This window comes from Hibiscus syriacus, unplaced genomic scaffold (genome assembly GCF_006381635.1).
Source record: "Hibiscus syriacus cultivar Baekdansim isolate YM2019G1 unplaced genomic scaffold, ASM638163v2 tig00111851_pilon, whole genome shotgun sequence".
Taxonomy (NCBI): Eukaryota; Viridiplantae; Streptophyta; class Magnoliopsida; order Malvales; family Malvaceae; genus Hibiscus; species Hibiscus syriacus.
In genome coordinates, this window is record NW_024063203.1 from 434,492 (window position 1) to 460,681 (window position 26,190).

Here is a 26,190-nt window from a genome sequence, read left to right on the forward strand (position 1 = left end):
ATATGTTCTGCATATAACTCAGATTCCTAGAAGCTTCTGATAAGATTTTCTTTATTTAAGGTGATATGTTCGCATATAACTCATAATAGGACCAAGACGGTTGGTTATTGACAAGAACCAGACAATTTTCTGGAATTTTCAGGGAAGTGTGTTTTGTTTTATGTTAGCAAATTGGGGATTTTGACAAAGTGCATCAACTTAGAGGGAATATGATTGTTAAATGCCTTTACACGAGGACTGCATGCAATCTGTACTGGTGGTTAGGATTAGATCGTCTATGGAAGGAATCTACAGTTGCAAAGCCAATTCTAAATGCAATGAAGTATGCAGTTAAGCTGTCAAATTACTCCATAAGATTAATCATTTGTCTGAAAAATATAATTAATGGTGAGATACAAGAATAGAAGGACCCATCTTACAGTGAGAATCATTAGATTGCAAACTTCCTCTGTAACGTTTTTTGGGCAATTTGGCATATCCCTTATTTATGTTACCAATCTAACTCATTTTTTCATCTTATACGCATAGTTTTGCTACACCTCAAGAGCTCAACCTATGGGGATTAATAACATAAGTAGCCATTAACATTTGTCACACTGGCAGAGCCAGATGTCTGACCACTGAGGATGCCTTCATGCAGCTTTATTCAATCCTGATTTCACTTGCTTTCGCATTCTGCCCCATGCTTGGTGTCTATAGGTTCTAGTTTTTCTATAGATTTCAAATAGAAGAGAAATTAATCTTATATGTGTTCTATAACATGAATGGAAAGTAAAATTGCAAATCTAGTGCGACCTGTTTCTTATACTTTCAGTATTTGTTATCTAGCGCCAGAAAAATGATATCAAGAATATGAACTATTCTCCCTTTTTCAGGTAACCACAAAGAAATTAAATTTTGTTGTTGATAATAAGGAAAACAACACAACAACGGATGGTTTGGAAAGCAACTGTGAAGTGAGAAATGTTGAAAAAGTCCATAGTTGGTCAATTACTTCTCTTCATGAAATGCATACCCGAAGGTGAAGTTATAGTGAAGATATATGTTTTATTCTCATTTTTGTTCATGCTAGCCTTAGAAAATTCGGCATCCCTATTGTGTTTCTTGGCTTTGAGCTCCAAGTTTTGTTATTTGCCTTTCCTAGTGGTTATATGCTCATATTGACCATAATTATCAGACAATATATGTCTAGTTATTATCAAATATCAGCCATTCTTGATTCATATCAAATTCATGCAGGCAAGTATTGAAACGAGATGCTTGCCTAGGACAAGGAAAGAGAAAAAGATGCCTGCTGGCATTGTAGTGTTTCATGAAGTTACTTAATTTCTGCAGCTCATTTATAGCCGTTACCAACCTGAAGTTTTCTGCTAGTTTCTCAATTTGCTGAAAGTTTCAATGTGAATGTCTTGACACTATACTTCAAGAGTTGGATATGACCTGCAGATCAGGATGTTGTTTGACTGTAAAGTCCAGTAATGAATTTAAGTTCTTCTCTTTGTGAGCTTATTGCTTGTATTAATATACGAGGAGTGTAAAGAGATATTTGTTCAGCATTAGTAATCCGTAACATGGTAAAATTTCTTCTTTTTTTCCTCATAAGGCAGAAATTTTCAAGCAAAAAAGAATTACATATGGACCTAATAGCTTCACAAAACCAGTTTCCCTTGTCATTTCCTCCTATTTAGTTCATAAAACAAAGAATTAAAAGAAGTGAGATGGAGGGAGGGAATACATGAGTTAATTAACATGTTAGGAACTGAGAACATGTAAGCTGTCTTCTTTTTATTTGTGGTTGTTTCTTTGATTTTATCTTTTCATCTGCAACCGTAGTGGTTGAAGATGCAATATCTTTGGCATCAGCTACTTTCAAAGAAGTCACTGCATTAAAGAATTTTAACTTCTCATCATCTGATATTGCTTTTTCTTTAGCATCTTCTCTTGCGCCTCATTTGCTGGTTTGTTTTGCTATAGATATCTCCTAAGAAGAAGTGCCCTGGAGCTGTTTATGGTTGACCGTTCTAACTTCTTCTTTGATTTTGGGGTATGTTCCTATTGTATGCACCTTCAAAATTTATTTGTTTGTGATTAAAATAATTAACAAAGTATTTTTTGTGGTTGTTTACTACCTGTATGTACCTCTTATTTGCGTTGCCTTTTTTTCATTAAAAATAATAATTGATCCAGAGTTCTGAGGACCGAAGAAATGCCTACCGAGCTATAGTTCAAGCGCGACCTCCCCATTTGAACAACATTTATCTTGCAACTCAGGTTGTACTTTGGTTGGGTTTTATTTATTTAAAAAATTAAAAGAGGCATGCACGGGATAATATCATCTGTATTTAAGGAAACGATTGGAAAATTTACTGGTATTTGACATCTATATATTTGGGCTCAGGACAAGGTATCTAATAGTGTGTGTATTAGCTGATGTTTACAATGATTCATTTTCTATTTACCTTCCTGAACTTATATTATTTTCTGATGTAGAGACCAGAACAACTTGAAAAGAACTCAGTTAATGGAGCGCTGGGCCGGTGGGAGGTATGAATAATAGTATATATAAATAATTCCCATATAATAAATAAGCATCATAATGAATGGCAGAATTGCAACCTTTCTGCAGATCAGCAATTTTGAATATTAATGCAGCTAAACACATTGGCTGGGCGTAGTTACAATGACATAACTCAGGTGAGATTCTTTCTGAGTGCATTTTCATGGATAATCACTTTTGGGTTCAGTGATATCAATAAGTTGCAATTTTCTTTATGTCCTTTCTTTTTTACTTGCAGTACCCGGTATTCCCATGGATTCTTTCTGACTACAGTTCAAAGAGTTTGGATCTTGCCAATCCATCAGTTTACCGAGATCTTTCGAAGGTGGTTTGACTTTAATCTTGTTGTCACATACTTTCTATCTGCATCGGCTTTTCCATTACAAAGTCATGCATGTTTGCAGCCTGTTGGGGCACTGAATCCAGATCGTCTGAAGAAATTCCAAGAGAGATATGCTAACTCCAATGATCCACTTATCCCCAAGTTTCACTATGACTCACATTATTCAAGTGCAGGATCCGTAGGTTTTCTATCCTATTTAACATTTCTGGTTGTACTTTTATGGTGGTTATAAAAAAATTCCTTGAAATAGGGTTAATATTGTTTGTATACCTGCTATTCATGAACCGGGCTCGATTTCCTTAGTTTGTTTCCTTATATGTAATTGGGACATTTGCACACATGTGCATGCGATTGTTACCTGTTCTCTGATTGTCTTTTAAAATTAAGTTACCTTCTTTACTACCTCTGTATGATATTCTTAGTCAGACCATAGAAAGTGTTTCACAAGATAAACTAATCTTCTTCATAGGGTCAGCATGTTGTTGCCGTGCGCCTGAAAGCTTAGTATATGACCTTTAACATATTGGTCTATATCTAATACCATGAAATTTTACAGTTGCATTCTGCATCGGACTATTCACTAGGTTGCATGCTTCATTTCAAAAGTAGTATATGCTATTATATTTAGTTTTAAACCATTATTTACATCGGTCCTTGGAATTACGTTAAGACGTTATCAGAAGAAAAGTGATTGCAGGAAGTCTTCCTTGCCTCTACTTCTTGCTTCTATTCTTTTATCGAATGCTTTCATTGTATTCAGTCTCAACTTCAATTTTTATGACAACTAGTCAATTAGGTGAATTTTGCTATCAGTTGAGCAGGTCTTTTTTATTAAACTTCCTTGTTGTATGTGGTGTTTTCTTGCAGGTTTTGTATTATCTTTTTAGAATCGAGCCATTTACAACTGTTTCAGTTCAGCTGCAAGGTGGAAACTTTAATCAAGCAGGCCGAGTATTTTCAGATGTCGCATCTACTTGGAATGGAGTTCTTACGGACATGAGTGATGTGAAGGAATTGGTATTTGTTTTTGTTTTGTCCTCAGCGTTAGAACATTAAAGTTCTCTTATAGAAAATATGAAGCACATATGTACCCTGTGATTGTTGATTTTATTTCATTTATGTTAGGTTCCGAGTTGTTTTACCTTCCTGAAATGTTAACCAATGAAAATTCTATCGACTTTGGAACAACACGATCTGAAGAAAAGCTCGGTATGTACCTAAGCATCCTCTTTTCATTGCCAGCGGAGAACTAAATGCTATTTGCACTGAGTTCTGATTATTTTTTTCTCAACGTTCAGATTCTGTAAAGCTCCCACTGTGGGCTCAAAACCCGGTTGATTTCATTCATAAACATCGAATAGCTCTTGAGAGTGAGCATGTCTCTGCACATTTGAATGAATGGATCGACCTCATATTTGGGTACATTTTCTAATAGATCTTTGTTTTATGAAAATCTTGAGTTTACAAGAATTAACATGAGGGAATCGAACATTTAGGTATAAGCAACGAGGCAGAGAAGCTATATTAGCAAATAACATATTCTTTCCCATTACATATGAAGGGACAGTTGATATCGATAAGATCTCTGATCCAGTAAGTTTGATTTTCTGTCTTGTTTCTAATGTCTGATCTATTTGGGAAGTCTTCTTTATTGTGTCTTACACATTTATATCACATGAAAAGGTAAAACAGCGTGCTATGCAAGACAAGATCACTTATTTTGGACAAACTCCATCCCAACTTCTTACTGTTCCCCACATGAAGAAGATGCCACTTTCAGAGGTCTTCATTTGCAGGTAGGAATTAGCAATTCAATTTGCAGTTTGGTCTATCCGTTTTAGCTTTGACGCAATGCCATATAACTTTATCTGCAATTACTTCTCATGTGATCTAATAAGCTTTTTTCACTAACGGCAAACTTTTTTTTTGGGTGAAAATGAATATGTGAGATCTGATTAAATTTAATGTCAGACAATCTTTCGGATTCCAAGAGCAGTCAAACCATATGCAATCCCTGAACCTGAACGTTGCAATTTGCCTGCATCTTCTATTCATGCTTCTTCAGATGCTGTCATAGTTGTAGACACGAATGCACCAGCGGTGCATATTGCACAGCACATGTGGCAGCCAAACACTCCTGATGACCTGGGAACACCATTTCTGTTTGAACACGGAAAGCCAACAGAAAGCTCTGCTGGTGGTGGTGGACTCATAAGAATATTGAAAATGCCGGCCGGCTCTGGTTATGATGAGTCACAGTTTCCCCAGGCACTAGCGTTTGCTGCATCTGGGATCAGGAGCTCATCTATTGTTTCCGTCACATGTGATAAAGAAGTTATTACGGGTAACTTCCTGATTCATAGTTTCTCCAATGAATTTATTTCTCCTTGTGGTTACAAGATATGTTCTGTTATTTCTTTAATACCACAATGTTCGGTGTCATAGATAATGTTCATGTGCATTTGAATCCGACTGCTGACGTTATTATCTGCATATCTCGTGTTATTTAACATCTCCTTATACGTTTGTTTGGATGTTAACTAGGAGGACATACAGATAACAGCATCAAGTTACTATCTTCCGATGGGGCAAAAACAATAGAAACGGCTTTTGGACACTGTGCTCCCGTCACTTGCCTTGCTCTATCGGCAGATAGCAATTATCTTGTGACCGGATCCCGGGACACTACCGTATTACTTTGGAGGGTACATAGGGTATTAACATCCAGCTCAACCAGAGTGTCCGAAGCAACTGCTAACATTGGCAAACCAACCTCAGCTACTGCTTTAGCTAAAACCTTCGCTGATCAAAACAGTAAACATCGAATAGAAGGTCCCGTACATGTTCTTCGGGGTCACCACAATGAAATTCTTTGTTGCTGTATCAATTCAGCTCTAGGCATTGTTGTTTCATGTGGTCTTTCGTCAGATGTTCTCTTACATACTATAAGGAAGGGTCGTTTGTTGAGACGGTTTGCTGGTGTAGTAGCTGACGCTGTCTGCCTTTCTCCGGAAGGAATCGTTTTAACCTGGAACCGATCGCAACGTACTCTCAGAACGTTCACTCTCAACGGGATTCCGGTTGCAACAGAAAAAACTCCTTCCTTGGGAGATGTTAGATGCATGGAAATTTCTGTGGATGGCAAGAGTGCTTTGATAGGAATGAACTCATCTTCAGACAACAGCGGCGTGTCCAATAACAACCGAAACTGGAGTTCTAAAAAACCCGGAGTCGATGACTCGGATCTCGAGTTGGAAGAAACCGACGAATTGGATATCCCATCACCTTCTATTTGCTTTCTGGATTTGCCTACTCTGAAGGTATAAGAAAACCTTTATTACCATATCTGTGCTCACTGTCGTATGCAACGATCATGTCGTGGATACTGTGTGGCATTGTTTAAATCTTACATTGGCAGGTGTTCCATGTACTGAAACTGGAGAATGGGCAGGATATTACAGCTCTTGCTTTGGACAAGGATAACACAAATCTTCTAGTCTCAACCACAGAGCAGTTAACTATTTTCACGGATCCAACCGTAAGTTAGACCATTCCTTTTTCTCCATTTCTGGATTCTCCAAATATCCATTATTTAGTCTAAATCTTAATAATTATTTATGAGTTACTATTTGATAAATGGTCAATAGAAAAAAAAATATGTTCAAAGATACATTTAATATCATATGAACACCGTTTATGAAATTAATTAGGTTTAGTACCAAAATAAGTGATTAAATTATACATTTTTTCGAATAAGTGTTTATACTATTTTTTGACTCATTTAGATTCAGGTGCCTACCGTTACAAAGATTACCACTTTAGGTGTCCAGTTCTAAAGACCGTTAATAAAGCTTGTTAAGTGACACGTGTCAGGATATGATAATTTTAGAAATTTATTTTTAAAAAAAACTTAAAAATATTTTATTTTCGAAAAAGCCTCAATTTAAAAATATATATTAAGAAACCCCAAATACCCTAAATCTCATATTCTAGTCCCTTTACTTCAACTACCAGTCATCTCCGACCACCTATCTGTCGTGAACCGGCCACCCATATGTCGTCGACCACCCACTGATCGGTCATAACTCATGATATCTTTTCAAAAAACCAAAATTTTCAAATCCATAAACTTCAATCCCTAATCCATAGAATCTAAAATACTCAATTCCTTTGGTTGATCGTGGTAATTGATCGTTTATTTGACTGCGGTAGTCAGTCTCTTGGCCATTTGGTATGTCGTTTAGTCGGTCGTTTAAATTTTGGTCGTTTGACCATGGAAACTAAAATCATGAAAGGGGAGGGGAGGGGAAGAAGCATCCAATTTTTTTTTAAATAATATTTTTGTTTTTTAAGAAAAATAATTTTTTTTAAATTTTAAGATTGTGACACATTTTATTTAATGGGTTTTATAACGACCGTTATGGTCGAGGTACCTAAAGTGGTATAGTTTGAATACTTATTTTAGTATTAAGCCAAATAGTTACTTAAAATATTCGAGTTTATGTGACTTAAATCACTAAAACATCTAAATACTTCTAAACAAATTGGTTAATTACTTAGATAATTGTTTATTTTTAATTTGGTAGCTTAAAAACACATTTTATTTGATGTAAAATTTGATCCAATTATTAATCTTTGATTTATGTAGTTGAATTCGAAAACAACGAAGAATGAGCCTAAGTTTAATTAGGAGAGCCAAGGGATCACCCCTCGTAAAAGATCGTAGTCATCGATGCAGCCTTTTGAGTTTTGATTGGTTTGGGGAAGAAGGGCAATAGAAGATGCAGCATTGATGTGGCCATGGTCGACATTACTTGTACAAAACCAAGTGAACAACACGACTTAGAAAGGCCCCCAGCTGCTGCATTTTTGTGTATAAATTTTATGCATTTACACTTTCACCAGTGTAAGAAGCCACCCCTTGAACAGGGTTTAGGCTGATTCTGTTTGTTTATTTGATTTGATTAGTGCTCAGCTTCAAGGCTATTAGGGTTTTAATTTTGATCATGAATGTGGTTTTAATTGTTATGATTATTGTAATTGTGGATGTATCGGATATTTTTATTTTCAATTTTGATAAGTATCGAATAAAAAAGTTAAAATATAAAATAATGATCATAGCACCATGTTACATTTATTATTTATTTTTATCATAACTTCCTTAAAACTCAAGAAATTTAACATAAATATATCTATCATTTGTTAATTTTGGTGTATTTATCAAAAATATTAAAACATAAAAATCTCATTGAACGTTTTTCGGAGGAGATCGGAGTATCAGAACGTTGAGTTGGACGAAGAATTCGACTAATATTTAAAATTACATAGTGAAAAAATTTAGTTAGAGACTCGATGGGTGAAAAGGAAAACTTTTTTCTTTTGGTATATTTCCTTCCTTTTCTTGTTTCAGATGCCCACGATAAAACTATCTCAAATTTCCTATGGTGTGAGCAATGGTAGAGCAATGCATTGGGTAAAGTGGTCCACGTCTGCAAACCAAAGATTTTGTGAGGTTTAGGTGTATTGATTTAAGACTAAAAAATCGTGCATTATTGAACACGTGACTATGGAGATTTGGGCATAAACGGGATAATTTGTGCAGGAAAATAGTGGTTCCCAAAATTAGTGTGTAGATCATTTTGGATTGTTTCATAATCATGTTATGTCGAGAAAAGTTTCATGGCTCTGGAGAAATATCTCAACACTACTGAGTAGGTCTGATGATATGCTTATGAACGAATGCAAGTGTGTTGTTGGTGATGGACATCGTGGATTTTTAAGATGACCATTAGATCAAGGTCTTGTTATTCAGATTGTACTTTCCAAAGATTTTGAGTGTTGCTGTAAGAAAATTTGGTAAGTTATCTGATTTCGATTCTAAAGTAAATGGGATGTGAGTATGAAATATTACGAGAATGTTACTTGAATGTGAGTTATGCATACGAGATGAGTTCATTAGAGATGTTTATGAGTTGAGTTGAGTTTTTAACACATTTAAACTCAACTTAAATATTAAACCTTCATTCAATTTGATTTAAATTTAGAAAGGTTCAATACTAATTTTAAATTCAGAATTTATATTTGATTCGAACTAAATATACATAATTTTATTGATAAAATAAAAATTAAATTGAAATATAAATGTTAATAAATAATATTACTATAATTATTTTAAGTATATAATAAATAATGTATTAAATCAGATCAAATCAAATTAAAAAAATTATTCTAAAGCCGGCGTCGCTTTGCCCAGATGGACTTACACCTGCAAGGCTGAGTTTGACTCTCTCCAGGACCAGCGCTCCCACTTCAAATCCGACATTCATCGTTTCAATGTAAATTTTCTCACCCATTTCTTTTAAATTAGCTTTGATTTTACTTCTCTGAAAAAATTACATTTGAATTGAAGCAATGGGGTCCCCCCGGTTTTGATTATAGGTAAAATTAAGAATTGCTGGTAAGGATACCGTAAAGGAGGAAGAGTTGACCATGGATTCTTACAAAGACTTTGAGGTTTCGAGTATTTCGGGATCCGAGGATGAAGCTGATAAGGGAGATTATCCTCGCAATGATGCATCAAAGGAATTGTTTGAAAATATTAGGAAGAAGTCGTTTATTCTTCTTCAAACTGGAGAGAGAGTTTCAATTTGGAAATCTTTAATTCTAAATGAGTCTGAAAGTGTTTTATATGAGAATGATAAAGAAGCGTGGAACGATAATCCTGGGTGCTGGAGAGAAAATGAGGTGATTGAGAGGTTGAGAGCTTTGATTCAAGAGCCAAGGGACAATACAAGTTTCAGGGTCGTGCTGCTTTCAAGTGGCGGGCACTACGCTGGATGTGTGTTTAATGGCAACAAAGTGGTGGCTCGCAAAACATTCCACAGGTACCCGTTTATATATATATAATCTCATTCTATGGTTAGTTGTCCCTTGTTCCCATATGTAATGGGATAAGGGGAGGTAAGATAATAGATTGTCCCAACACTAGGTTGAGAACAGCTTCTGTAGGAGACCTCCAAATTATGAAATGCCCTCCATGGAACTTGATCCCATGACCTCAAGATTAAGAACTTTGTGCTCTACCGATTGATCTCACGATCTCATTCTATTAATGTTATAATGATACTCGTGGTGAGAACAGGCATATTCTCGTTTGATTTCTTGTAGACATGTGATTATTCAGGAAACAATTAACAATCATGCACCTTAAAGCAACTGAATCAGCAACCAATTGTATTAGTATTATACGATTAAATATGTCATAATTAAAAGTCAATCTACAATCAATCGCGATTATTGTAATTTTAAGCAAAACATTCAAAAATAATATCATTATTTAAGGCTCAATCTCACATAGTATTGAGAACAAGTGTTGGTAAGGCTCAATCTCACATAGTATTGGAAACACTATTGGGAATGGTATTTAAGGCTTGACTTTCCCACTTCCTTGTTGAGTGATAGAGAACAAGGGGACTCTCGCGCGTCGCCGCCGCCGCCGTCCGTCTCGTCTCGTCTCGTGGTGTCTCGTCTCGTGGTCGTGGTAATACGTGTCTTCGACACATACGCGCAAATACTAAATTTTTAGAGAAAATTCTTAAGAAACAAATGCAATACTGTCGTTGCAACGAATTTGGAATAAATCGCAACGCGAACTTGAACTATCGCAATGCGAATATGTAAATCGCAATATCAGAGATCACGTTGCGAATTATCGATCGCATTGCGATTTAGTTGGTCATTTTGACAAATCCAAAAAAAATTGGTTAAATCGTATATTATAAGATATTTTTTGTCACTAAAATTATTTTCTCTATAACATATCAGTGTTCGTCCCCAACAGTGATATGCTGCCCCTTTATCAGGTATAGACATGCCTAGTGCTGACCATCAGCTTGCTAAGCTCATCGGACTCGAACCTTCAGTTCAGAAATTCATGATTTATAACCAAGGTTGCTTTGCTGCGGGTACCGCCGTTCGGCTCGCCAAGGATTTGGCCGAGAACAATGCCGGTGCACAAGTATCTTATCGTTTGCTGCGAGCTTATTCTTTCGTGTTTCCATGCACCTTCCGAGACTCACTCAGACTTACCGGTGGGATCAGCTATATTTTCTGATGGTGCCGCGGCTGTTATCTTCGTCGGTGGCGGTAGTACGAACACGGCCGTCAACCAGCACCGGCAGCCTTTGTTTCAAATCATATCGGCTAACCAGACGGTGATTCCAAACATCGATGAGTTTATTGCAGCAAAGATACGTGAAATGGGGATGGACTGTCATTTGTCTAGAGGTTTGCCCAAGGCGATTTCTGACAACATCGAGCAATGCTTGCTCGAAATGTTCACTCGGTTCGGCGTTGAGGACTGGGACAAGTTGTTTTACACCGTCCACCCCGCCGGCATGTGCTGAGTGAATATGGAAATATGGGGAGTCTGAGTGTGCTGTTTGTTCTAGATGAGTCGAGGAGGAAGGGAAATCCACCACGAGTGAACACCTCTCTACTGTCTTTAGAACCACTTCGAAGAAGAAGACACCAACTGTTGAATTTGTTTAGGGAGGGAAAAGAAAGAACAAAAAGCCCAAAAGTTTTAGGGGAAAAAAAGGAAAACGCCGTTGCCGGGAATCGAACCCGGGCCTACCGCCTGTCGCCCTCGTGACAGGCGGGTATACACACCACTATACTACAACTCATAGTTCAATTTCCTATTGTATTGTTGAGTTGATTTATAATTTAGTAATTTTAAATAATGTATTAGAAAAATAAATTCTCTTTTTCGGGGTAACTTACATAAGCAACACTTTTTAAAGTAATCAAATATTAATTTAGCGTTTTTAAATATATATATATTAATATAAGTAAGTACCAAGTACTTATTTGACATTAAACGCTCGCATTTTTGATATTCTTGATATTCAAATCTAAAACATTAATAAATTATAACAATTTTTTTACCATTGAGTTCGTTTGATTTAAATACGTATAAATAATAGTTTAGGTTTTTTAAATAATTAAATAAAACTAGCATTTATTAATTTGTTCGAATAAAGGCCTTATATTATCGGCAACATCTTTTTTTCTTTTTTTACTAATTAATTTTAATATCAATACTTTTTCATAAAAAATAATCGACACAATGACAATTTTAAACTCTTAACGTTTATTGTTTTTAATTATTCTTAATAAAAAGGAGTTAAAAAATTAAAAGGAGTTGATTCAAGTAGTAAACATATTGATTTTCGCTTAAACATGTCTCGAGTTCGAGTCATTGTGAATATAGAAAATTCTCGCTAGGAGACTCATCGACCAAAGATAGGTGTGCAACTCGGATTGGTTTAGATTAATTAAGTCGACTTGGGAACCCGGAGGACAAAAAATAGTTAAAATTTTAAGATGACAGGTGTCAACTTATAAAAATTTAGAAAAATAATTTCTTAGGTAGTAATGGCTACATCATTAGTTAAATTACAAGCATGAACCCTGCAAGTCTTCAACTTCCTAACTTTAAATATTTTCACTTTATGGAGTTTCCTTAGAGAGGTCATGTTGTTAGGTGACTGACAACACAGTAAGATCTCATCTGTTATTACACATTTGTCCACCTCCTTTTACTCTTTCCTTTTTTTTCCTTTTCATTTAAGTAGATGGATTAATATATAATTAGATACATGAATTTATCATTTTTTCTAATTTGATACAAAACTATGCTTCAAGCCTATTGAAATATTTTTTAGGATGAAGTTAAAAGGTTTTGGAAATTAAAAAGATTTAAATACACTTTTAGTATTCAAAATTGTCATCTTCTTTTAAATCGGTGTGTAAAGAACTTTTATTTCCAAGTTAGTACACGAACCTTTATTTCTCAATCTTATACCTTTATCTACCCAAACTTTTTCAGATATCTTTTTTATAAATTATGAGACAATAAAATTGATTTTTTAAATTATATATTACGTTTGAATTTACTATAGTAACGCTTTAATTATCAAATATAAAAGATGATAATTTTATTTTAATTTTATTATAATATTTTTATATTGAATTCAAATATATAATTAATTTCAATAATATATTTCAACCTAAATATTATTTTTGTCAATCATATAGCAAATGCTTACTTTAATGTAATCATTAAGGTGGTGTTTGTTTTTACTGTGTAAGGTCTGCAAAGTTCTTATGTCTGCGCCGTGCAGACCACGCACAGACATTGGGCTTCGCAAACCATTTGTTTTTTAGAAGACAGAAGCTTTTCTAACGTCTGCGCGTGATATGCACGGCGCAAACGTGGTCTTATGTCTGCAGACGTCTTCTAACCTCTTCAAAGAGGTTTTATATTATATTATATTTGATTTTAATTTTAATATTAATTTTTTTTAAAAATTAAATATTAATTTTTTAATATTGTATTATAGATATTAATATTAGTTTTAATTTTTTAAATAAATTAAATATTAATTTTTTAATATTATATTATAGATATTTAATTTTATATCATATAAATTATTTTATATTTATTTTGATTTAATTTTAAAAATAATATTTTTTTGGATTTGTTATTTTTAAATTATATTTAACATTTTTATACAAAATGTAAGTATTTAAACCACATTGCTTAATAAAAATGATTTCATTGTTTGATAATTAAGATTTTAAAATATAAAAAATTATAAATTATATTTTTAAAATTTTAAAATATAATCACAATTAAATAAAAAATAATCATAAAATAATTTGATAAATTAAAAAATATTTTCTAAAAATATCATATAATTATAAAAATAAATTATAAATATATATTTAAAAAATTAAAAGTATTACATAATTGCATATTTAAAAAAATCATATAATTTAATGATCATTTATAAATTTTATTCTATAAAACTAATAATACATGTAATTATGTGAGACTTATAATAGAATTAATAAGGTGATGTTTCTTTTTATAAAAAAATATTATTGTAGTTGTATGAATTATTTAAATTTCAGTATTGTAAAACTAAAATTATTTAAATATCAGTATTGCAAAACTCTTTTAAGTTTAAAAAATCAGTTTATTTATATTTCAGTTTATTTTAGCAGTCTGCAGATGTTAAAAAACAAACAGTCTTCTTCTTGCAGACTGTATACTTTTGGTCCACCTCTTCTGCTACAGATGTGGTCCGCAGACTGCTGACATTTTACCTCTGCAAAACCAAACATCAGCTAACTGTTACTTATCTCAGGTCCCAAGTTTGATCTCCAAACGCACCTATATTTTCCTAAATCTTTAATGATAAGATAAATGACAATGTCATCATCTTATTATATGATCAAGTTTATTAAAGTATATAGAAATAGAATAAAAATTAAATTAAAATAAATTACAAATATTGAAGGTTTAACTAATTTAATTATTTTGAATTAGAAATCAATATAATAAAAAGTAAAAAAATTTCATTTCACCAACTCCGTTAAAACTTAAGAATCGACATACTACCAGTGATCAATTTATCAAAAAAAAGTTTGATCACTAAAACAAAAACTCGATACTAATTGGGTGACCAAACATGCTGTTTACTCAAATTAACATAAAAAGAAAATATAACAAAATTTCTTTAAGTAAAAAAATGGGAAAAAAAAGGAAAGTTCTAGGTGTGTCACCCTTAATATTAAGACTAAAAAAAGGCGGTACAATTTTTATTATTATTTAAATAATAAAATCGATAAAAAATTATCTAAAATATTATTATTTATACTTTAAACATCAATGTTTTTTTAACATTTATGGTAAAATGTCTAACAATACTTTACCGGTTTTGTTAAGAAACTACATAAAATGCCCAACAATAATAAAATCGGTAGAAATAATAATATTTTCGATAATTTTTATTAATTTTAATATTTAAATAATAATAAAATCAATAATATTTTTTTAACCGTATATTAAGACGCCGCAAGTGATCATTCCCCCAAAAATGGGCGTACCTTAGCCCAATTTTATACGTACGACAAGTGGGTGGCAACATTAACTTTTATAAAAACAAAACATATGATAAATCTTATTAGTTAAAATATATTTATTGTATCATGGTAAATATTTTTATAGAAATATTATGGTAAATATTATTGTCTTATGAGATTGTAAATGATGTTACTTTCGTTATTAATAAACACTTTTAAAATTTATTGGATGATTTCAACGATAAAATGAAACATCTTTATTTTTTTAATAATTTAAATTGAGCTTATGAGTATGTCGAGTGTATGTTAGTAATAAAATTTAAATTTTTTAAATATATATATTATATTATACTTGAAGATATTCATTTTTTTCATATTATTTATATTATCATTATTATTATAATAATAATAATAATAATTATTATTATATTATTAATAAATATTATTACAGACCCAAATCAGATTGGACCGGCCCAGTTACAAAGGACCCAACTGGCCCAAACCCATCAGGAAACCTTAAACCCAATTTAGGATTTGAATCATCTAACCCTCCGAGTTTGTATCATCTAACACCAGCCACGGAGAGAAAGGGGACAGAAACCAGAACCGGAAACAACAAAAAGACAGAGAGCAAAAACAACACAAGATCGAGAACCAACACCAACACCAACAACAAACCAACAATGAAAAATAAACTGAGAGAGGAGAGAAACTTACCACGACCATCGGAGCCCTCCAAAACGTCGTCGAACCGTTAAAATACCGAAGGTATTATATTTAGATCTAGGAAATACTATGAGGTTTTAGTAGACAAGGATACCAGATTTGGCTTTAGGGTTAAAAGAGCTTTGATTTGGTATGATTTTGTAAATTCCGGCCACCGTCCAGCGGCGATGCTTGGTGACGGATCATGGTTGTCGGCCGGTGGTCAGCTCTCTCTCCGGGGAGAGAGTTTAGAGAGAACAGAGAGAGTTTTCTCTCTCAGAGAAAGAAAGAAAGGAAAGAAATGAGAAAAATGGCCCATAAGGGCCGACCGATTGGGTATTAAAAACCCTCCCCAAACGACGCCGTTTTGGGGAGGGGTATTTGTGTAATTTCATAAAGGTTAAACCCTTTCCGTAGCCATCCTAATTTGTAATCCTTACATTTTAGTCACTGAACCCAATTCTAGATCTTTATAATTCGGTTTTTTAATTTTAATTTTATTTATTTTAATCCTTTATATTAAATAATATATTTAGGGTAAATATCATATTTAGTCCTTTAATTTTAATAATTAATATTTTAATCCCGAGTACATATTTTTAATTTATTTTAATCTGATATTCGAATTTTATATAATTTTATTTTAGTCACCAAATTAATAAATAAGGAGAATAGCATGTTTAATCCCTGTAATTTTAAATAATTAATCATGAATTAGGTATTTAATTCTATTAAGTTCTAATTTAGTCACTAATTTCAATTTTTATTTATTTTTTTACAAGTTTATATATAGTTTTAATTTATTATTTATATGTTTACTCTTAATTATTATATATTATTATTATTATTATTTAGTCATAAATATATATATATATATATATTTATCTAATAAATAATATTTATTTTATTATTAAAAACTTATTTAATTATTTTTAACCTATTTTAATCATGTTTTAATATTTATTTATTTTTTAATATTAAGAAAGGGCAGTCTTAAAACAACTGGATGTCCATTTTCTGATATTTTTAAATAAATAAATATTTTATTTTTTTAAATCATATATTAATTATTTTAATTATATATTTTTTAATATCGAAGAAAAGAGCTGTCTTAAGGCGCCTAGAAGCCATTTTCTGATATTTCTAAATAAATAAATATTTTATTTATAAATATATATATTAATATTTTTCATAATTATAATTTTGAAATAATAGGATTATAAATTAAATATATTCTGAATTTTTAAATTTTTAATAATAGAGACAATTTATAGTTAAAAAGTACCAATTTTGGGCGTTGTAGGGGTGCTAATCATTCCCTAAACGTAACCGACCACAAATCCCTTTTTATTATTAAGAAGAACGAATTTTTGGTTAAAACGCAGATCAGTTTATCTTTTAATCGATGTTTTGTTAAAAACTCTTTTAAAGGATAATTTTTAGGTATTCGACCTACTTGATCCAAAAGGCCGATGGCGACTCCCAAATTATTTAAAAAAAAAACCATTTATTCACATTACTTTTCCCGCCAAATAAATATTTCGTACCCGGACGAAAACCGGTTACGACAATACTAATATAAAATTATTAAAAAAGTAATAACATATAACGTGTTATCATAAATTAAACTGATTAAATAACGACAACAACATATTTACGTACACATGATCATCGAATTTGTTACGTAGATTAGATTATTGTTACTTTTGGAAATAAAACACTAAATTATCCATCTCATTGTTGAAAAACATGTCTATTTTAATTATTGTTTAATAATAAACTTTTGTTGTTGTTATATTTAACTATACAATAAAGTATACAAATAGTACATGATGATCTATTGAATCTTTTAATTATTAATACAAAAGTGTACCTTAATTATAAGACATTGTTTTTTTAAGTTATTAAATTAATAAAAAATATAAAATAGTCACTTAACTAAATAGAATGCTCCAAATTCATTATTTTTTTAATTATAATATGAGTTAGATGACAACTTATTGACTGAGATATGAAAAAATACGATATAATCTCAAAAGACTATCATATCTCAGTTAGCATTTTAATATTCAACTTAGGCAATCGTCTATTTTTCAATAGAAAATGACGAATTTAAAAAATATGAATAATTAAGTGACAATTTTCAGACTTTGAGTACTCTAGGAGTTTAACAAAACAACTCATATAGTTAAAGAATTATTTTATAATTTTTAATAATTAAATAACTTAATAAAATAATACTTTGAGAATTTTTTATAATATATCTTTAATTATAAATATTTATATATTTTGCTACGATAAATCGGGCAATTTCCGATCTATGAATTGAATGGGACTGTTCTAAACAGGTAAGCACACGACCAAGACCAATCTACTAGGCTATAAAATAATGCTTCTGTTTCAAAATGCTCATATTCTATTAGAAGTCCTTATACTATATGTTTTTATAGAATTGTCCCTTATATTATAGTTTTATTATTTCAAGTCGTGGGTAGATTTAATTTGTAAACTATAATTTGATCATTTATAGTGTTTTACTTTTTGAAATGTTTATTGTACTTGTATTTTTTGTTTCTCATAAATAAATGCATGTTTCATAAAAAATAGATGATGGAAAAAATCAGATTATAGTGAAGAATCACATGTAAAATAATAATAAAAGAGGGACTAAATCAACAAAAAATACTTAATCAGGGTCCTTCTTATTAAGCCTTCAGTCACACCGGTTCGATTTCAATAACTAGATAAGATAACCTTAAAAAAAAGAAAAGAGGGACTAAATCAACAGAAAATACTTAATCAGGGTCCTTCTTTGCAGTTTAACCCTTTCTAAATTAAATTCGAACAACGAAGAGAATGAAAAAGAAAATATTTGCAATTTGGGAAATTTAAAAAAATAAATGTGAGGGGACCCATGAAACTCAGACCATCACTGTCTTTTTCCCAACTATCTCCCAACATTGTGGGTCCCATCCTTTTCCTCATCATCACTCTTTTTTTTTTCTTTTGCTTTCTATTAGACTTCGAAAAATTCACTAAATTTTTTTCCTCTCCACTTAAATTTTCTCGCTTACCAAACAGACAACACAAACATACAAACTTCCACAAGTTTAAGAAAAAAAAGATACTAGAAAAGGAAACTGATGGCGTCCAATACTTACAGGAACGGCACGAGTTCGCACAAGGGAACAATTAAGCCACTCGCTGCATCAAACTCATCTAATGTCAAATCATCTTCAATCAAATCAAGATTTCCTCCGTCGTCGAATCACTCGCCAGGATCTGCGCCTCTTCGCCGCTCCAACTCCGCCTCTTTCACCGCAGCTGCTGGAGGAAGTGACGGATGTTCGTTTTTCAGTTCGCTTTCTTGAATTCGTTTTCGTAAATGTGATTCCAAACATACTTTGGTGTTGCTAATTATTATGTTTTCTACAGTGCCAGGAAGAGTACGAGTAGCTGTTAGATTAAGGCCGCGAAATGCGGAAGAATGTGTGGCGGATGCAGATTTTGCTGATTGCGTCGAACTACAGCCCGAGGTAAAAAAAATCTATAAGATCGCATTTTTGTAACTGTGATTCATTGCGCGTTTATAATTTATTTTATTTACTATTTATTATTAGTTTTTTAACAGTTAATCATTTTGTAATTATATTATTCTGTGACCGTAGCTTAAGAGACTTAAACTTCGTAAAAACAATTGGGAGTCCGAAACATACGAGTTTGATGAATTGCTTACGGAATCGGCTTCTCAGAAGCGTGTCTATGAAGTTGTTGCTAAGCCTGTTGTAGAGGTCTGTTTTGTTCTGAAAGTTATATTAGTTTTACAATTAATTTCATTAAATCATGCAGCCAAATGCTTATAATTATGTTGCATTGTGTTCTGCAGAGTGTTCTGGATGGTTATAATGGAACTGTGATGGCTTATGGCCAGACTGGAACAGGGAAAACTTTTACTCTTGGACGATTGGGTGAGGAAGATACCTCTGCTCGTGGAATAATGGTCCGCTCACTGGAGGAGATTTTAGCAAATGTTTCTCCAGAAACAGATTTTGTCTCTGTATCATATCTGCAGGTTGTTAGGCTCATGATTTTAATTCTATTAATCTCTATTGTTTAATTCAATGAATGAGTTTCCTTCGATACCATCATGTCTAAGTGATTTTGTATTAGTTGCTAATTGGATTTATAACTTTTGTTTTGGCTCCCTTAGATGCTGTATTGCTGTCTGATATTTATATTTTTATCGAACTTTCTGTTTCAACTCCTGTGGGCTTGTACGTTCACATCAAGGAACTTTACTAGTTTATTTTCAATGCGTCTTTTTAGCTTTATATGGAGACCATCCAGGATCTCCTTGATCCGGCAAATGATAATATTTCCATTGTGGAAGATCCCAAAACTGGTGATGTTTCATTACCAGGGGCAACTCAAATAGAAATCAGGGATGAGCAGCATTTTTTGGAGTTGTTGAGAATAGGGGAAGCTCACCGAATTGCTGCAAATACAAAGCTGAACACTGAATCATCTCGCAGTCATGCTATTTTGATGGTGACTAATCTCTCTAGTCTGTTCTTCCCCTTCCTAGTCTCTGGACATCATGCATCTGTTCATCCTTTGGTGAAATATTGTATATTCAACCATGTTAGTGCAGGTACATGTTAAGAGATCTGTTTTGAGTGCGGAAGATGCCATTCCAAGTGAAACAGACAAGTCTTCTCACTTTGCCAAACCCCCAAAGCCTCTTGTCCGAAAAAGCAAGCTGGTTTTGGTAGATTTGGCAGGTTCAGAGCGTGTTCACAAGTCAGGTTCGTATCATGGCCTTTTTTTATTTTCCTCCAGCGGTTAGTCAATTGCATTTTTTACTTAGAGAGCATATTTTTTCACCACTGAAAGTTTTTGGGCATTGCATTTGGCCAGTATTTAAATTATGTATTTGCTAGATAAATTTTTTCTTTCTGTTCCCACCTATATATAACTGTAGACCTTCCCAAGTGGTGGAGGAGGTGCCCTTATAAGTTGGACTTCTTAGGTATAGGATGAGTTTGATTCACTTTACTTTTGGCAGGAAGTGAGGGACACATGTTGGAGGAAGCTAAGTCTATTAACCTTTCACTGAGTGCTTTAGGAAAGTGCATTAATGCTTTAGCAGAGAATAGTGCTCACGTGCCAGTTCGAGATTCAAAACTAACGAGGCTGCTTAAAGATTCTTTTGGAGGTGAGTTATCGTTTACATTCATGTAAGTCAACATGTTTATCATCTAATCTTTTATGTATTTTTATGCATTTCTTTTGGAATTTCAGTTTTAGCAAATTAAATATTTTTCCAAGTTATCATGAGGTAGTTTCATGATTTGCAGGCACTGCAAGAACCTCATTAATTGTGACCATTGGCCCCTCCCCACGACATCGAGGAGAGACTGCAAGTACGATATTGTTTGGCCAAAGGGTGAGTTTTTAAAGGGAAAAAAGAACCCTCTGTCATCTATCATGTGTTTAAATTTGATCTGCCATTAAATAACTTACAATTTATAAAGTAATTGCACTTAGATCAAGATTCATGGTCCTCAAAATTTAGTCTCTCTTTCATTCTTGTTAAGTAGCTCAATTTCATTTCATGATATTTTCATTCCTTTCATCTGTTAATTTCTTTGAAATTTGTGCAATGTTATCCCTAATGTGTAGAAGTAGGATTTTTTCACTCAACACGTTGCATTACTCCATTTTTTACAGGCCATGAAGGTGGAAAACATGTTGAGAATAAAAGAAGAGTTTGATTATAAAAGTTTGTCTAGAAGGCTTGAAATACAGCTGGACAAGCTTATTGCAGAAAACGAAAGGCAACAGAAAGCTTTTAATGATGAAGTTGAAAGAATAAATTTAGAAGCACAAAACCGCATTTCAGAGGTTGAAAGAAACTTTGCCAATGCCTTAGAGGTTAGTCCTGCAATCTATCATTCCCTCGATGGTTGATTCTTTGGTTTTCTATTTTCAGTTATTTCTTAACACATTTCTTTCTTGAGAGTGTGATAGTTGTTACTGAACTTCTAGTGCCTTCCTTCTACAGAAGGAGCGACTAAAGTGCCAGATGGAGTATATGGAATCTGTTAAGAAGCTGGAGGAAAAGATGATGGAAAATCAACGAAAGCATAGATGTGATGGCTTCATGAATGATAAATGTAATGGAGAGGTACTGGTATCAAGAACTGTACCTTCTGTGTCATTTATATTCATGGTTCACCAGTTGGGCTTTTTTTTATGACAGGCATGCTATTTATTTTCAATGGCATTAGGAGTTATGCATTATTTTCCAACTTTACCGTTTACATATTTTATTAAGTATATCTATATCAGGGGTGGGGACTATATTCCTCATACTTGTTCCGAATGGGAAATTTGTTTCTTTCCTGTTCTGGAATTTCAATCCCCTAATCCGGCCTCGTCAGCATGGATTGGGTTTGAGGGAGATTGACATCCTTATTTGTACATTAGGATTTTTGGCCATCATGTTCATGTATTATGATATTATATTTCTTCATCATAATTTTCAGGGGGCTAGTTTTTCAGTCGTCGACGATGTTGTCGAGGTCAAAAAGCTGCTAGAGAAAGAAATTCATATGAGAAAGGAAGCTGAAGAAGAGGTCAACAAACTTAAGAGTCAGCTACGGCAGTGCACAGATTCAGGGGTATGCTCGATAAGTGAATGGTGAATACTTTTATATGCTCTAAGCTTCTGTTGACTTCTAGATAAGAAATTGATTATATGAGGATTTTTGTTGTATCAGGAAGGTGGTGATTCTGAAATCTTGAATCTCCAACAAGCTCTGGCTGAGGAGGTTCGTCAGAAAAAGAAGCTTGAAGAAGAAATGATTGTACTAAGAAGCCAGATGTTACAACTGACTTTTGAAGCCGACCAGGTATTTGGATATTCAAAGTTATCATTGTTTTAGGTTCCTTACTTTGAAAAGATAAATATACTCTGTGGAATGGTATTCTTAAATCAAAGGCAAGTATCTGCGGTTTATCAAAAGGAAGCTCAAATTCATGCCGGTTTTATTTTTATTTGCAAATGTAGATGAGAAGGTCTCTCGGAAGAAATGGATCCACCAATGCGTATAATGCTCTAGAGTCTCCAATGTCTCAAGTTAGGGACTCTTTAAATGGACATAAGACACCTGTTACTACCCTATTTGAACAAGGTGATAAAATAGGTGTTTTGCTATGATATCAGTTAAATAATTTTTTGTGCCTGCAATTACTTATTGTCCTATCAATTTACCAGTTGGACTGCATAAGATCTTAGCTTTGCTTGAGTCAGAAGATGTCAATGTACGCATTCATGCTGTTAAAGTAGTCGCCAACCTAGCAGCCGAAGGTGAGCAGAAAACTCTGATTTCCGGTACCATACTTAATTTGCCCTGGATGGGTAGCAGATGAATTGGTGGCATTTCTTGATAATTAAGTCTCTATTTTGGAAATATTGTTTGTAGAAGGACCTTGAGTGCTAATCGCTTAATCTCGTGCCAGGGAGTGATTTTAGTTGAAACAAAGCAGAATCGTTGTCAATAAATATAAAATATTAGACCCATGTATTTACCTTGTTTTTAGCAACGTCACTAACCCCCTTGTGTTAGTTGGACAGACTAATATTTTCCCGCCTTTTTTTGTCTGAAGAAGCTTCTTATTTACCATTGTTATAAAAAATTATTTTTTCCTAAGAAGTTCAGTTCTTGTTATCCTAACACATGTAAATCTCTGTTTCTTGCATGATAAGCTTTCTCTCGTAAATGCTTAAATAAAGTTTGTGTTATGTCTATGAGACGTGTTTAACTTGGTATTCTGAGAAATGAAGTTCACGTCCCATTTATTAAACAGAAGCAAATCAGGAAAGGATTGTCGAAGCTGGCGGTCTTACTTCCTTGCTGATGCTTCTCAGAAGCTATGAGGATGAAACTATTCGCAGAGTCGTGGCTGGTGCAATTGCCAATCTTGCGATGAATGGTAATTGTTCTTCAACATCGTCTCATTCTGTGTGTACCCGTCTTTGTTTTTATTCGCTGCTACTGTTATTGCTCAAGAGTTTGGCTACTTAATAGTTCTGACTTCCGAGTTCAAACCGACTACTTGGGTTTAATATTGTTTCCTTTTTTTGCAAAGCAGAAGCCAATCAAGAACTCATAATGATTCAAGGGGGAATCAGTTTATTGTCTATTACCGCATTTGATGCCGAGGACGCTCAGACTCTACGCATGGTTGCCGGAGCTATAGCTAACTTGTGTGGGAATGGTATACTACATTTTCTTTTGTATCACCTCTCTAACTAATAAGTTTTGTGGTCGTAAATTTTTGAGATTGTATAACCTTTCCTTCGGTGATTAAAGCAAAGAACTCTTCCTCAAATAAATATAAGAAATGAACTGACATGGGAGTAGTCGGATATATTTTAACCAATGTGTAAATGGATGCATCTATAAGTAGATACTCTTGGGTTTTGGTATCATTATAGAATCATCATTATAATTGTGATTGCTATTATTGTATTATATGATCGATATCGAGCACTATGTAAATCATGAGCTTAAATAAAACTACTGCATGAAAACTTTCTTCGTTATATCAGGTTTATTCATTTCTATGTTGCTCTGTCATTTTTTTTTAATTACACATGCCCAACACTCGTGTCTAATGCATATTCTGATATCACATATTGAGATATAGCCCTCCTAGGACTTTCCAAGTACTTGGAAAAAATAGAACATAGACTCGATCACAAGTCCGGATAACATAGAATCTTTCCGTGCATTATATATGGGTCTCCGCTTTCTGCCTCCCTAACATGTTCATCATACTTCTTTCCAGATAAGTTGCAAGCAAAGCTGAGGTCCGAAGGTGGAATTAAGGCCTTGCTGGGAATGGTGAGATGCGGACATCCGGATGTTCTTTCCCAAGTTGCACGTGGAATTGCCAACTTCGCAAAATGTGAATCCCGTGCATCGGCCAATGGTAAGTCTTTTGATCTCTATCTTGCCATTGTTTGGTTGTCTACTAGCGAAGTTCTTTTATCATCTTTTAGAGTGGACCGGAGTTGAACCCGATTTAAGCTATTTTTTCTTTTCAAACCTTCTTTCAGTCATTTAGCTTTGTCTCATCTTCCATGAAATGGCCTAAACTCAGCTCTCTTGTTTTTCCTTTGCATGATCTTATAACAATTTCCACCCCGGCCTCGCTCCAGGCATAAGAAGTGGTAGATCGGTTCTTATCTATGATGGCGCACTTCCATGGATTGTGCAAAACGCTAACAATGATTCTGCGCCTATTAGGAGACACATTGAGCTTGCACTATGTCATTTAGCACAACATGGTAAGTCGAATTACTTCCCCATTGACAAAAACCTCACACTAATCCCTAAACCGGGAACCTTTAATTTGAAATTGCAGAAGTAAATGCGAAGGACATGATAAGCGGAGGTGCCCTTTGGGAGCTAGTTCGAATATCACGGGATTGTTCTCGTGAAGACATAAGAAGTCTCGCTCGACGGACTCTGAATTTAAGCCCCATTTTCCGAGCCGAAATGCGACGACTGAGGATAGAACATTGATTCGAGGTGAAGTCGAAACATTGAAACCAAATTATACGAGTGTGGATGTAGCGTGGGGAAACAACAAATCGTGCCATTGTATAGAGGCTAAGAGATTCTTTGATACCTTCAGCGCTGTAGTAAATGAGTGGTGTTGGCTTGTAGTATTATTATGTTCTCCATTCAGCTTAGTGTATGTTGCTTAAGGTAAAAAAAGGGTAAATGCTCGAATAAGGGCTTAATCTTTTAGGGATTGTTCACATAAGGGCCTAACATCTCAAAACGGTCTGAACAAATAAATAAAGGGGGAAATTGTTGCCGAAAACGGTAGTCTCTTATTCTAAATTGAGCATTTTAAAAGGTTAGGCTTTTGTGAGCAATTCATAGAAAGTGGAGCCCTCTGTAAGCAATTCGCCTTATAAAAAAAGATTAGATGTGGAAAAATTTGTAGGCAATTGAGTCCAATATTTTTCTTCAAGTAACTGATTCCATTATCTAAGCGGGGGACTAACTCAGTTATGTATTCTTTTAAATATTAAAAAGAGTAATTATTGTGATATGAAAATCGATGAATTCACTTAATTGGTTCGTTAAGCGTTGGTGAAAGGGTTATGTAGTTATTATTTAAAATGTTTTTTTCTTTTTGTGGTATTTGGCACATCATCTTTGATAAAATAAAAGGAGTGAGTGATTGGTCAAATTCTTCTTTTCTTAAATCTCTTTATCCTAATGGTATTGGTTAATATTTTCCAAGGTCAATTATTAACTGTATTGTAGATCACAAATATGGTATAACTTGAATTTCATCCTCCACTTTGAAAAGTTACTCCCTCTAAGCCATAATCCTTTGTACTTTACAAAAAAAAATGAAAATTATTCCATTCGATCATAGACACATCAATTTGGACTGTTGGCTTCTGTTAATCTATTATATGTATAAATCATTGAACCACTAGATTTTGTTAATTTCTTGTATATATTTTGTTGGACTGTAATTTTTCAAGCAACAATTCAGATAAATTAAAATATAGGGAGCGTTTTCTATTTTTTTATAAAATAAAAGGATGAAAATCAGA

General features: G+C 33.3%; 1 protein-coding gene and 2 pseudogenes across 1 annotated transcript; all 3 read left to right on the forward strand.

The window, feature by feature from the left end:
* LOC120172540 overlaps positions 1 to 7,949 on the forward strand; it is a 28,564-nt pseudogene extending 20,615 nt beyond the window's left edge.
* A 1,220-nt stretch (positions 7,950 to 9,169) lies between these two features.
* On the forward strand, positions 9,170 to 11,553 carry LOC120172526 (annotated as a pseudogene).
* A 7,052-nt stretch (positions 11,554 to 18,605) lies between these two features.
* LOC120172442 (kinesin-like protein KIN-UB) lies at positions 18,606 to 25,488 on the forward strand. The gene is made up of 19 exons (XM_039179894.1): positions 18,606 to 18,884; positions 18,975 to 19,075; positions 19,208 to 19,330; positions 19,426 to 19,611; positions 19,866 to 20,087; positions 20,191 to 20,344; positions 20,605 to 20,754; positions 20,897 to 20,985; positions 21,270 to 21,473; positions 21,604 to 21,726; positions 22,088 to 22,222; positions 22,322 to 22,453; positions 22,612 to 22,735; positions 22,819 to 22,911; positions 23,412 to 23,537; positions 23,697 to 23,822; positions 24,396 to 24,539; positions 24,769 to 24,897; positions 24,975 to 25,488. Exons 1-19 carry the CDS (start codon positions 18,683 to 18,685, stop codon positions 25,133 to 25,135), a joined length of 2,724 nt encoding a protein of 907 aa, XP_039035825.1. The 5' UTR covers positions 18,606 to 18,682; the 3' UTR covers positions 25,136 to 25,488.
* The last annotated feature ends 702 nt before the right edge of the window (positions 25,489 to 26,190 follow it).

Bases quoted from the DNA above. Each gene is read 5' to 3' on its own strand.
- LOC120172442 (XM_039179894.1), top strand. From the start codon at position 18,683: ATGGCGTCCAATACTTACAGGAACGGCACGAGTTCGCACAAGGGAACA. The intron at 19,331-19,425 runs GTCTGTTTTGTT...TGTGTTCTGCAG, and splicing joins TTGCTAAGCCTGTTGTAGAG to AGTGTTCTGGATGGTTATAA. The intron at 19,612-19,865 runs GTTGTTAGGCTC...GCGTCTTTTTAG, and splicing joins TCTCTGTATCATATCTGCAG to CTTTATATGGAGACCATCCA.